This window comes from Genypterus blacodes, unplaced genomic scaffold (assembly GCF_046128005.1).
Source record: "Genypterus blacodes isolate CSIRO-AG114 ecotype Tasmania unplaced genomic scaffold, CSIRO-AGI_Gbla_v1 ptg000021l_1, whole genome shotgun sequence".
In the NCBI taxonomy this organism is placed as follows: domain Eukaryota; kingdom Metazoa; phylum Chordata; class Actinopteri; order Ophidiiformes; family Ophidiidae; genus Genypterus; species Genypterus blacodes.
Window position 1 is genome coordinate 4,268,980 of NW_027466834.1, and position 13,207 is coordinate 4,282,186.

The following is a 13,207-nucleotide window of genomic DNA, read 5'->3' on the forward strand; positions in this document are numbered from 1 at the left end:
AGAGTTTGGCTTATTTCATGCTGTTAAACACACTGTGTATTTAGACAATGGCAGTGATCAAAAGTCACATATTTAAGCTCTCTTCCTAACAAAGTAAAAGAGTACAATAAGGTATACATGTGTTTGATCTTAATGATGAATCGTGTCAGATACACCCTGATTACATACAAGTCTCATTCAATAATCTTCATGGAAGATGCGGTGAACCCTTCTGGCTAATCTTCTATACATTCTGTGACAGAAAAAAAGCCTTAAGTGAATAAATAAATAGATTGTATATACTTTTACTGTAACTGCAAGATGACAGATGAACAGCTTTACTAAGAAAAGCACAGCATTTTCTGTTTCCAAAGGTTCCAGCATTTTCAATAGGCATTCTAGGAGACTTCAATGTAAAAAAATAATTTCCCTCTGTCTCTCTTAAATAGATCGCTTTAATGTTTTTGCATTTAGAATGAAATGACCCTAAATGGAAACTACTTGTCAGGGGGACAGCTGACATGGGCCGGCGGAGGAATCCTGTGCCTCCGCCTGGTGAGAATTTCTTCAACATTCTTCTATGTCATGAATAAAGTCCCATTTGCCAGCAGAAGCCAAGTTTATATGTAATTTAACAAAAACCATTTTGTTCCCCCAACCCAATACACCATCTCATCTACTCCTGTCGCTGAAAAAGAAGCCGGAAGGCCGAAATGCCTAAACAAAGCCAGACTGGCTTTTCTGTGTGACTGGTGTCAGGTTCACCTTCTTCTGAACAGGCGGCCCCAGTAGAGCCACAGACAGGCAGACCCGTGGGTTCAAGCTGCCTCCCATTTAGTGCATCCCCCCCCCAAAAGTGTACTGCAGGGTCCTCTGGTTCAGTCCCTCCTGTGGTTGAAGACGCTGTGACCCAGCTCCACCAGTGCCCCACCCAGCAGCACCCATAGAGGGACACACACCACGCTGAGCCACATGTCAATGAGCCTCTCCAGGCGGGAACACAGAGTCAGACAGAAGGCCAGTTTAAGCAGCAGGGCGGCCAAGTACCACAACCTCCGCTTCAAGCTCTGCTCTCCTTCCCGGGGGTCAAAATCGGGCTTACAGCGACCTGCCATCTTCACCACCAGCATGAGGATGAGGATGGTGTCAAATGTCCAGACAGGAAGGAAGATGAGGAACCAGTTCCAATGGATTTTGGAGTCCAGCTTGAGGACAAGCATTATGAGGAAGATCAGGGCGAAGAACCAGGAGAGGAGCACTCGTTGGGCCAGGGACATCTTCATCTACAGAGGCTGATGGTCATCCACACCTAAAGCTGAAGACCACAACGACGGAGAGGCACCGAGGTCTACAAACAAACCAACACAAGACTTTCCCTGAAAAGACTTAAGGTGGTACTTTAAAGTATGTTTGAACGTGCAGACATAAGAAGCACAGTGTCATTTACTTTGAACACGATAAAGCTCTTGACTGCTACTTTAGCTTACTGAGCAGCCCCACAGCTGTTATGGTAACGTTAGCTAGCTAGTTACCAAGCACCAGCAAACCGCCACAAACACAGTTGACATGTTTCTTACCAAATTCACCGGACGAACGTAACTGCTTTATGTAATGACCGCGATGTATTCAAGCAGCGGTCCACCATGAAGACAAATGTCAGCATATAAAAACACGCAGTTACTTTACACAACAAAGCTGCCGGCCGACATGAATAGAGGAGTTCAGGCGAAGCTTGCTTCACCAACACTTCCGGCCTTTTCAAACCAAAAGCAGAGTAGTTAAAGTTAATGTGTCTTATTTTGAAGGAGGCACTCTCTTGCTAAACTGAATAGTTTGGTATTGTGAGCTGCAATATTATTTTATCTAGGGCGGAAAGTAGTTATTATTATTTTTATTATCATTATAATTCTACGAAAAATATTGGTTAATCTGTACATTATTTTTGACTAATGTATCGTTAATTTAGTTTAAACAATGCCCATAACTCTCCACAATTACAAACAAATCAGGATTAGTTAAATTGAAATATTTGGCAATTAATTTTCTCATGACTTACATATCAGGTAATTATTTGTTAAATCCATAATTATATCAATTATAAAAATGTATCTATATTAAAAAAATTTGGTGAGCAATTCAGTCCGTTCAAAAACAGAAGGAGAGAAACGGTGGATTACATGTTATTCAAATTTAATTCATTTTTACTGGGCTAGTATAACAAATTAATACAAATACAAACTCCATAGACATCGTAGATTGTCATAAAAGTAAAGTACAAAATCCTTGAGGTAAAACATCATTGAAAAAGATTCAGTTAAAAAGCCCTTATTAAAATCTCAGATCATTTCATGGTAAAAGCTCACTTCACAATATCTAGCTGTCCTAAAAGCTGACAATGCACTTACTGTATTTACAAGGTAGTGGTGGTGCAAAATACAGTGTGTGAGACAACATTCATTCAAAATGTTCATTTCTTTGTCAAATGTAAACAATAAACAATCATTTTCCCCTCAAACTCCTGTTGTACCAAGGCTAATACAGAAAAGCAACTGCAACCTGCCGCCATACTGATCTCGTCAGAAAGGACGTCTGCGTCAGGACTCTATGAGCACTGACCTTAAAAACTACTCAACAGTCCACAGTTTCAGAAGACATGATATGAAAGTGAGAGCAGAGAAGCTCATTGCCATGTTGCTGCTTACCAACCGAAAACAGAGTATAAGAGAAAATATTGAAGCTGCTATGACGTTCAAAAACATACACACAAAACAAATCAGTGAAATTCCAAAGCTGATCTAACTAGTCAGCAAAGTTTCTGTTGTTTGTCCATGTAAATGGTCCTCAACAGATATAAGAAAAGAAATGCTGTTCTGTGGAAACCTTGTAGCAAATCTCTTTTTGTATTTATGTACCGATCGAATGGTTGCCCATCAATGGATAAGTTAATTATCTAACCTGTGTGGGTTCATGCAAGCCTTTCAGTGCACACAGGATAGTGTCAAACACAAGTGAAAAAGGGGAAAACATCTTTATTTCACAAGTCAATTAGTTATTAGTTAGTAATTTTTTGCTTTCAAATTTAGGCTTTTGTTAGTTATTGAAAAGCTGAAATTTTGATATTACAAGGTTTTCACCCAACCACGGTTTCAATTGAAATGGACTCGTTGTGGAATGTACAAAAAAAAGGAAGATGTACCCATTTAATTGAATGTAGCTGTACGGCTTCTGTAACCCTTCTCCCAAAATATTTCAGTACACACTGGATGGAGGGAGGCTTCCTAAAGTCAATCCCAGCTACACAGTGCTCTGCCTGCTCTCACAGGCGTATCCCATAGCCTCTGAGTGGGGTGGGAAATCAATGAATATCCCATCTGAGTCTGAGTCTGCAGACTCTAACACCTGTCCGATTATGGTTTCAGGGCTGGATGATTCGCTGGGAGGTGTGGAAGATGCGCCTTTACTCAGGTCAGTCATTGTTGTTGTGGCCTCGGTACCGTGGAGCGCTCCTGAGGAACGCATGGGAAGGATGGGGGGGGACGGTAGAGGTGGCATGTTCCTGGCACTGGCTCCTGCTTGTACAATACCTGCGGATGAGAGGGAGGCTGCATTTAGTCAAAACACCTGTAACATAAAGAGCTTTGTGGTGATCTATTTCACTCTGCAAACTCCAAATAAGAGTGATCTTATTGTTTCTGTGGAGAGTGGGCTTGTTGGAGTTGTTTTAATTATACAATGACCATGGACAAAGACATTCCAAATAGTTATGTACCATTGAACTGAGATCCCACACAAAGCCTGTTGGTGGAGGCGCTGCACAGTTCCGACCCAGAAGCCAGGTCAGCATAGGCAAGTCCTTGTTCCTCCAGGCAGGATATGATCTCACAGGCTGAGTGCCGCCTAATACCTCCGCTGACAACCAAGCTGGGATCTGGGTCGTACTCAGCCACTGGGGTCAGCAGCAGAGGGATGTTGTAGCTTTTAGATCGGACTACAGGGTTTTTAGACGGTTGATCTGCAGACTTAGGCCAGCCCCACTGTAAACGCTTCTCTGAAAAACAAAGAAGATGGAAAGATGGTTACTAACGCAACATTCAGACATGTGAGCTATTAATCTGCTTTCCTGTGATTGAGCCTCACCTAGAACACAGCACTGGGCCTCATCATCCTCCCCAGAAAAGAGCCCATGGGTGCCCAGGTAAGGGCAGACCACCTTCTGAACCAGGGACTCTAACCTCAGGTATTCCTCATTCACTCCACGTGACTCATGGACCCCCTGTAAACAAACAGGACACAATCACACCGATGGAATATGTGGGCTTAACCACAGCTTTTCAATTCATTACATGAGTACAGCTTTACATACTAATACTCTTTACTAACTAATAATGTTTGTATTCATGGTTGTAGGTCTACCTGTAGAATAAGCAGCATCTGGGTAACAGAGGGGGGCACACGAGCTCGCGGTCGGGACAGGGCGTCCTCTAACTTCACACTCAGGACTATGGTGTTCCTGAAGTGAAGCAGGGCTAGCTGTCGCACAGACGGCTCCTTACCCTGAACGGAGGAAGGAAGGACGGAAATACAGATCTCAGTAAATCTATGAGTGAGAGCAAAAGGTATTTATGATGGTTGAAAAAATGTCAAAGGAGCACAAACCTGAACCGGATGGAAGATGGCCTGCAGCATTGAGAGAACATCACAGAAGAAGAAGTCCCAGGTCTCTGCCAGAGAGTCCAGCAACTTCTGACCTGCATCAATCACACAGGCAAAGCGTAAAGAAAGCTGATATGCTCCATCGATTAACTCGTACAGACCATAGGCAGTTTAACAGCATTCCTACCTTCATAGAATCTGATTTTGTCCCTTAGAATGACCATGCCTTTTGTCAGCAGCTGGTTCTGTGAGACACAATGAGCAGATGTGATGAAAACATTCAACACATCAACACTATTACTAGACATCTGCCTGATTTTACAGTGGAATTTAGGAACTGAATTGTTGCAAACAGGTCTGTAGCAAATGGAGGGCAATCCTCCTATTTCAATCAGTCTCAAAGCTCTATTACCTGAAGGTATTCGGTGAAGAAGGACCCCAACTCTGTCTTCAGCAGATGCCTGAGAGAACATACATGACATCAGTGTTTCTTTGCGATTTGATGTTATCAGTAACACGTGTCAGTGCTGCTATCTTCTCATTTATAATTATCAATTATCAATCAACACTTAAATGCATTTAGCTGGACAATACAGTGAATTTTCATAAACTGAAGCCATGGGATTTTAAGCCAATATACTAAGAAAGACTATGTTTCTTTATTAAAAAGTTGTATATGTAGGAAAAGACAGAAACCCAAATAAATGCCAGTCTTGGACCTCCACATGGTATTTGACCTGCTTTGGTAATGTGTTTACTGAGCTTGGTAGAAGTTGATATGAAAGAAGGAATGTGTCTGCTTTAGAAAGATAATGAGATATCTGTCATGACCACGTGATTCCCCAGGCCTCATGTCATAAACATCAACAAGCTCATTTACTTGAAACCATGCAGTCAGCTTTCAGACAACATACAATTATGACTGTACACTATACTTAGAAGAGAATGACATCAACAATCTAAAATAAGGAACAACAAGAGTTGGTTTACGCTGTGTTTGTGTGTGTGAACTTACCGGACACCCTCATTTAGGATGTAAAGCTCATTATCTGCCAAACCCTTCTTCTGGAAGACTGCAATGACAGCATTGTGGATACTGCAATGCCAAACACACATGCAGCCCATGTACAATAATGTCATAAATAAATATAAATGATTGAAAAGTGTGAAAAGTAAAAAGTTGAAGTACCTGTTCCACGTGGCATTGGCTCCTGCTCTCTTCTGTTTCTCCCCTCTGTCCTCTGGTGATCCTTTGTCGCTCTTTCCCAGCTCGCTGAGGCTGGGGGAGCTCATCAACTTCAGCCTATGCAGGGTCCTCATGACCGCAATAGGAGATAAAGAAACAAGAGTCTGGACTAAGTGCTGGACGGGAGAGAAAGAGGGTCAGGCCATGAACCGACATCCACAGGCACAGGGAGGAAACATGAGCAGAGAGCTGGAGGGGAAAACGGAGAGAGGGAGCGGAGGGAAAAAAGCACAATGACAATACAAAGAGGACCTGGTGACAGAGGAGAAAAGGGAAGAAGTAGGACAGAATGATGCATGGTGAGAGAGAGGAAGGGTGTTAAGAGAAGGATGGGTGGAGCTGAGCAAAGAGGTGGGCCACAGTGTCACCACACCGCCTGAGGTCTCAGAAGAGGAGGAAACAATAGCACATGTTCTAATGCTGCATACTCTTCCTCCCTCTCCCCCACTATTGCAGTACAATAAGTGCATTGATGCTCACAAATATTTATGCAGAACACAGATGTGAGGGGAACAGCAGGGTGAGCAGACCAAAGCAGTGGGGACTTTGTTGTGTTTGTCAGTGTACAGTGAGGAGATGAAGGAGGAGGAGGAAGTTGTCCAGTTCATTATAAGCAACAACAGGGACAGGAAGAGCTCCCACAATGCAAAACACTAACGACCATTTTCCTGCTCTTCCCATTTCAACACAGCTGGTATAGAATGGTAAAGAACAACAAATACAATAAAGTTAATAAGTAGAAGAATGTGTGAAACATAGTGTCAGTTTTATCGATTCACTTTCAACTCCAAACTCCAAAACTATACTGACTACAACATTAAAGCCACAATGCTTGATATCTTAGCAAAGCCTTTGATTTGTCTTAATAATGTAAAAACTACTGGAATTAGGTATTTTGCAGACATTTTTATGAACATTTCTAATATAAATAAACCTTTGACAGCACCACAAAACAGGATTAAATTAGGTTCAGATATCTACATAGGGATCACAGATTATGCCTCTAAACGTACGTCCTGATATGTAATTACAATAAATACAAAAAACGTGGTGCATAAATACTTATTATTTCCAGTTGCGGTTGTTGAAAAGTCAAACTCTGAGCAATTATATGATATGATGGGTTCAAAACTACACACACACAGTCCACAAACTCTCTGCAGACGGCAACACAGTAAACAACAGACCCCTTCAACACCCACACACACAAACATGGAAAGCTTGCCGTGTAAATCAACAACCAGACACTTCGCTGAGATATACTCACAAAATGAAACAATCTACCACATATCCAACCGGGAGGTCATTGTGATTGGGTCAACGTGTGCCGCAGCAACGCACAAGCAGCTCATGACTTTGGATTGTTATGAAGGCTAATGAATGCTTAATGTATTATCCAATATGATGCATATTCTGAAATGTTAATCCCATGGAGCAGATCCTTACCTCCTGATTGGATGATCACTGCTGCTGTCCATATCTGGGCTGGGGGGCGGGGCCGAGAAGGTGCTGAAGTTGAGGGATAGGGGTCGGGGGGAGGGCCGAGAGGCGTGTCTCCGCCGGAGTCCATCAAGCATCTGTCCATCACAGGAGACATGATCACTTTCATTATCAATTTCCTTGCCGGTTAATATATACTTTTGTCAATGAAACAGCAATTAGTGACAAAAGGCCCTAAAATGTTCCTTGAGACAAATGACTGCATTTAATCTGACCTAAAGTTAATAAAAAAATAAAAACAGCAATGTGTGACTAATTCAACTTAGAAACACAAATCCTCCTATTTTAAAATCAATGAATGTTTGCTTAACTACAATGATTAACACTTATTCAAACTTTGGTAAACACATTTTCTGACACACACACACACACAAATACACGCACACACACGGCTGTACAAGAGTGAAACGGATCCGTTTCAAGTTAAATGACTGAAACGTGCTACCTATCTCTCATCTCTGTTACAGAATTGTACTTCAAAACAATCAACAAACGGAAATAGATAAACAGGTAAAACCGAAGTTGCAGCGCGGATTGGGAATCAAACTACATACCTCGGTCATGGTTTAGAGAGGAACCCCACTGCAGCACTTATAGGATTCCGTTTCCTTCTTCAGACAGTGACGGTTATTTCAACATTAAGGGAGGGTGTTTTGTAATCAGACTTTACCGTACACACACTAACCTTACCGCAAACAAGCACAGTGCGTAAAAAGTCACCGTGAGTGCCAGTGTGTGTGCGTGTGCGCGTGTGTGTGTTATTCCCGTAAAGGCCACGTAGCCATGATTTACTAAAAATATGACATTCTAGAGGCTGTTTGGGTGTCTGCACGTAGGGAGCCACACTGTACACAGAAAGGCACCATCCCCTGGTCAGAGGGGAGAACAACAGTCTGGGTGTCACAACTAGACGAGACAAAAGACACAACACAAGCCCCCCTTTACTAGCGCCCTGCGTGCAAGTGATAAAATGGGTGACTTGTCTATTTTCAGGAGGAACGGATGAGACAAAGATCACTTCCGAGCCAAACACAGAAGGAAGACAGGCAGGAAGGCAGGCAGGCAGACGCACAGACAGACAGACGGACCACACACACACACGCACACACACGTCTTCCCGACATGCCACGCCAAGCCACGCCAGTCTGGGCATTTCTGCTTTTGTCCCCCCCCCCCCCCCCCCCCCCCTCCTGTATCCCTTTTTGGGGCGCCCACAGTCAGCTCGATGCCACTTATTTCTACTCCTCTATCCTATTGTTTTTGCGGCCTATCGCTATTCCGCCGTGTCTGCTTCCATTAGGATAAGCCAATAAATCGCTTTCACACGCAATCAACAGTCCACGTTTATCCAGCAGGGGGGAATGTACCAGCCTGTCGCGTGTACGTGGAGGTTTTGTTTCGGTTTTTTCAACCCGAGGCAACTGAAGTAGCACGATAAACACGATCACTATCTTGCGAACACATGTGTACTAGCACATATGCGTTATAACACCAACATAGGTAAAAACTAGCCCGTAATGGCCACAAAGTTGCCATATGTGATGCGCCTCTGCCCGCCCATCGTATTCCGGACTCACCGTTCCTTCTGCCGTGTTGTTCCTGACGGGATGAATCGGTTGTATAGTGTTTATTCATCGGCAGCCGGCTGCTCCGCGGCTCCCCGCAGGACTGTGTCCACACACGGCACCAGGGCGCAGTCAGATGAAGAGTCCGGGCTGCGGTGCGCTAGAGGGGGACTCATTCATGAAGCATGCACCGCCGCTTGCCTGCTCGCCCCCGCTTTGTTTTGACGAGATGCAAAGGCAACCTGGACGCGTGGCCGCGCTGGACCCGCGCGCACGAGCAGCACGCGCGCGCGCACCGTTCCTAGCCTCACGCTAATAATAATAACAATAATAATAATAATAATAAGCTATTATCCAAGCAGCCTTACATGTGACATTAACACAACAAATAAAGATACGGTATGTAACTACATTAGGAGATGCATATGCTGTACAGGCCCTTAAATGAACGCCTACAATCCTACTCCCTATATATCATGTTAGCAGTAGCACAGCAGTTCACGCAATTTTAGTGCTGTAGTGTGTCAGTGTAGCAGCACTGACCCCAATCTATACTGTTTAACACAGCGGGAGTCCTGCCATCTGTCGGTACGTGCATTTTGTAAGTAATCTTGTATTTTCATGATCCCTAATGTAAATAACCGACTCCACTGGTTAGTGTAGATTAAAAAAACTAGAAACTCTATAGAAGTCCCTGGTGTAAGAGACTAGCAGGAAATATGAACACGGTCCGACAGGCCTTTGTTTAATTATGTCAAAACTGGTAGGATGTAAATCGCAATGGAGCCAAAACAGTCTTTCTAGTTTGGTGAGATCGTTTGAACACTCCTGAGATGTTGTCAATGTTGCCTCTGGTCCTCTTCTTCTTGAATGCAGTAGGCACCTGCAAAGGGAGGGGAGATATTCGGACAAACAATCTATCAACGTCAGTGCATCACAGGAATCTAAAATTGGAGTCAGATGTAGAACTGAGATTACAATAGTTATTTTAGAAGAAGAGATGAAAACTAACTTTACTGCTGCTACTTCTATTTTCCCATTTGTTATGTGTGCATCATCATTATTATCCTTATACTTATGTAATAGTATTATTACTGATCTTTACTGTGGAATAGACACTCCATTCATTCAGATACAGTTATCACTTATCTCACGTGAATGCAATTAATGTGCTTAAGAATGAACTTACTGCATGACTTATCAACGGAAGCAGATACACAGATAGACGCTTAATCCGAGTGACGTATTTGTAAAGAACGTTTTGCAGCCATTTTGATATAAATCATATCAGAATGTGTAGCATACTGTAAAATTAGGAGCTCGGGGCGTTACTTCTTACGTCCACTAGGAGGCGCTAGCTCTGCGCGGCACACAAGCTTCGGTTGTTTTATTCATTTGTTGAGATCCGGATGCTCCGACGCCGCTAGAAAGAACCAAGTAGTTACCGTATAAGGGAGCTAAACACGAGTTTGTAGGTTAAAGTTTGTACATATTGAAGGCCTCGCCGTGTAGGCACTGTTATGTCTTCTATCGGATAATAAATGACTCGGGGGAGCTTTGACGAAGAGTTTCTTCGCTTTTGGAGCGTCTAAGTTTGCCACCGGAGGGCTAATGCTACACCGACGTTAGCCGCGCTAGCCAATTTACCGAAGACTGTTTGCCTCTCCGAGTTTCCTGCATCGCCACCGCCGTCTTCAGCACCAGACCCTGTGGCCGGTTGACATTTTCCAGACAGTTTTTTGTCAACGGTAACGAAAAAACTTCGCCGCACCGGGATGGATGGGGTTTTGGCAGGTTATACTTAGCTACAGCTAACTAGCTTAGCTACCTTGCGCGTATGCTAGTTGACATTAGCTAGCGTCGCCGAGCCAGCTACCAACTTCGGCAGGACAGTTTGGGCGAGATAACCGCGTCAGTATCGTCGCTCAGAAGCAGGTTCTACTGCAGAGACCCGACAGTCTACAGACATGTTTGAAATGGAGACTCATATATCGTGCCTTTTCCCGGAGATCCTGGCCATTATTTTCAGTTATCTGGATGTTAAAGACAAAGGAAGAGTGGCCCAAGTGTGCGCGGCCTGGAGAGACGCGTCCTACCACAAGTCTGTATGGAGGGGGGTGGAAGCCAAGCTCCATCTCCGGCGGGCTAACCCGTCCCTGTTCCCCAGTTTGCAGACCAGGGGCATTAAAAAAGTTCAGATTCTCAGCCTGAGGCGAAGTCTGAGCTACGTGATTCAAGGGATGCCGCACATCGAAAGCCTTAACCTGTGCGGATGCTTCAACCTCACTGACAACGGACTGGGACATGCCTTTGTGCAGGACATTCCGTCCCTGCGAGTGCTGAACCTTAGCCTGTGCAAACAAATAACTGACTCCAGCCTGGGTAGAATTGCCCAATACCTGAAGAACCTGGAGGTGTTGGAACTTGGAGGGTGCAGTAACATCACCAACACAGGCCTGTTGCTCATCGCTTGGGGCTTGCACAGACTCAAGAGCCTTAACCTGCGCAGCTGCCGGCATGTGTCTGACGTGGGCATCGGTCACCTGTCCGGCATGACCCGCAGCGCTGCAGAGGGCTGCTTGTCGCTGGAGAAGTTGACCTTGCAGGATTGCCAGAAGCTGACCGACCTGTCCCTGAAACACGTCTCCAAGGGCCTTAACAAGCTTCATGTGCTCAACCTCAGCTTCTGTGGGGGGATATCAGATGCAGGGATGATCCACCTGTCACACATGACCCACCTGTGCAGCCTGAACCTGCGGTCATGCGACAACATCAGTGACACCGGGATCATGCATCTGGCCATGGGCTCCCTCCGGCTGTCCGGGCTGGACGTGTCTTTCTGTGACAAGATCGGAGACCAGAGCCTGGCCTACATCGCCCAGGGGCTGTATCAGCTCAAGTCCCTCTCTCTCTGCTCCTGCCATATCAGCGACGACGGCATCAACAGGATGGTGCGCCAGATGCACGAACTGAAAACTCTGAACATCGGACAGTGTGTGCGTATCACAGACAAGGGGTTAGAGCTGATCGCAGACCACCTGACCCAGCTGACGGGCATCGACCTGTACGGGTGCACTAAGATCACCAAGAGGGGTTTGGAGAGGATAACACAGCTCCCATGCCTTAAAGTGTTAAACCTGGGACTGTGGCAGATGACGGAGAGTGAGAGGCTTAGGTGAACGCTCTCACTCAGTGTATTTTGTTGTGTATAGTGCTCAATTTTTACTGAGAGGGATTTTTTTTTTAATCCATTCTTTTACTTTCTAAACTGTGACTAAAATCCACGAGAGGGATCAGCATTGAAGATTATTTGCTGCAGTTCTCGCCGTTTAAAATTTTTTGTTGTGCTCTGTTGCTGTGCATTGTTTGATCTTGGCCTGTGTACAGTTCTTTCTAGCTAGCTACCTCACCCATTGATCACACAGGAGTGCCTGCTATCACTGAATTACATCGCTTATTTTTCTGACTCAACTGCCACTGGAGGTTTTGATACTTAAAGAGAAAGTCAATACGATATTAGCAATGCATTCAACTTTAAACAGAAAGGCCAGAGTACTTTTGTTTTGATAGGATGTTCATTTTGGTTATTGGCTGGTGTATTTTTGCTTATGTAACCAATATTTTTTGTATTGAAAAACTTGTTTGACAAAATTGTACTTCAAATTGAAGTGGGTCGATCACTCCTGTTCCTTTGTTTACCTATGTATAGTTGGCTGTTTCATATTCCTGAGGAAATGCGCGTGTATCAGATGTTCCAATATGCTAACTCTGTCAAAGGCTGTCATCAGCACAACTACAGTATGGTGAAGTGATTAATGCTGCCAAGGCTATATGCAATATCTTAAAACTGTTCACCAGTGGGTTTTCTCCTGAGGAGCTTCCAACAATAGTATCAGTATTTGTTTTTAAAGAAGCAGTAATTTAAGATTGTTTTATATTCATACTGTAGTGATATTTATGAATAAAGATGACATAATTTCAGCATACGATTTGTCTGTTTCTAACTTCAGCAAACGCCCTTTTTGCAAATCATCTAATACTGTGGGAGGAAGGAAATTCCTGGATCCCTGCATATTAGTGTGTAATTTGTTTGTCTAAAAGGGTACAGATCAGCTGATGGACAAGTTCAGCAGTTTGTGTGTGTGTGCAGGTGGTGACGACTGTAGCTATTAAAAACCAAGCCTGAAACCCTGGTAGTCTAGTTTAGATAAGTTGCAGGGAAGTTGGTTTCGACAAAATGAGTGGGAAATATTTTAAATTGATC

At 44.0% G+C, this 13,207-nt stretch overlaps 3 protein-coding genes across 4 annotated transcripts; 1 reads left to right on the forward strand and 2 right to left on the reverse strand.

The window, feature by feature from the left end:
• Nucleotides 1-221: 221 nt before the first annotated feature.
• On the reverse strand, nt 222-1,719 carry LOC142992046 (transmembrane protein 60-like). Its single transcript, XM_076142316.1, has 2 exons — nt 1,557-1,719; nt 222-1,327 (listed from the first exon to the last, which is right to left on the reverse strand). The coding sequence occupies exon 2, from the start codon at nt 1,260-1,262 to the stop codon at nt 858-860; it is 405 nt and encodes a 134-aa protein (XP_075998431.1). The 5' UTR covers nt 1,263-1,327; nt 1,557-1,719; the 3' UTR covers nt 222-857.
• Nucleotides 1,720-2,152: 433 nt separating this feature from the next.
• prr5a (proline rich 5a (renal)) lies at nt 2,153-9,226 on the reverse strand. Of its 2 annotated transcripts, none has more exons than XM_076142314.1 (11): nt 8,956-9,226; nt 7,325-7,455; nt 5,822-5,947; nt 5,648-5,728; nt 5,045-5,093; nt 4,820-4,877; nt 4,636-4,727; nt 4,393-4,533; nt 4,117-4,252; nt 3,749-4,027; nt 2,153-3,563 (listed from the first exon to the last, which is right to left on the reverse strand). In XM_076142314.1, the coding sequence occupies exons 2-11, from the start codon at nt 7,453-7,455 to the stop codon at nt 3,274-3,276; spliced, it is 1,383 nt and encodes a 460-aa protein (XP_075998429.1). In that variant the 5' UTR covers nt 8,956-9,226; the 3' UTR covers nt 2,153-3,273. The 2 variants fall into 2 exon arrangements, with proteins under 2 accessions (XP_075998429.1, XP_075998428.1); XM_076142313.1 differs by lacking the exon at nt 8,956-9,226 and adding an exon at nt 7,933-8,089.
• Nucleotides 9,227-10,335: 1,109 nt separating this feature from the next.
• Nucleotides 10,336-12,921, forward strand: LOC142992045 (F-box/LRR-repeat protein 14-like). Its single transcript, XM_076142315.1, has one exon. It carries the CDS (start codon nt 10,911-10,913, stop codon nt 12,120-12,122), a length of 1,212 nt encoding a protein of 403 aa, XP_075998430.1. The 5' UTR covers nt 10,336-10,910; the 3' UTR covers nt 12,123-12,921.
• The last annotated feature ends 286 nt before the right edge of the window (nt 12,922-13,207 follow it).

What these genes read in the sequence shown, in the direction of transcription:
- LOC142992045 (XM_076142315.1), top strand. Translation starts at nt 10,911, where the DNA reads ATGTTTGAAATGGAGACTCATATATCGTGCCTTTTCCCGGAGATCCTG.
- LOC142992046 (XM_076142316.1), bottom strand. Translation starts at nt 1,262, where the DNA reads ATGAAGATGTCCCTGGCCCAACGAGTGCTCCTCTCCTGGTTCTTCGCC.
- prr5a (XM_076142313.1), bottom strand. An exon ending in GGCCCAGTGCTGTGTTCTAG is followed by an intron (nt 4,028 to 4,116) that starts GTGAGGCTCAAT and finishes TTTGTTTTTCAG; the next exon opens with AGAAGCGTTTACAGTGGGGC. An exon ending in TGTGGGATCTCAGTTCAATG is followed by an intron (nt 3,564 to 3,748) that starts GTACATAACTAT and finishes TCTCATCCGCAG; the next exon opens with GTATTGTACAAGCAGGAGCC.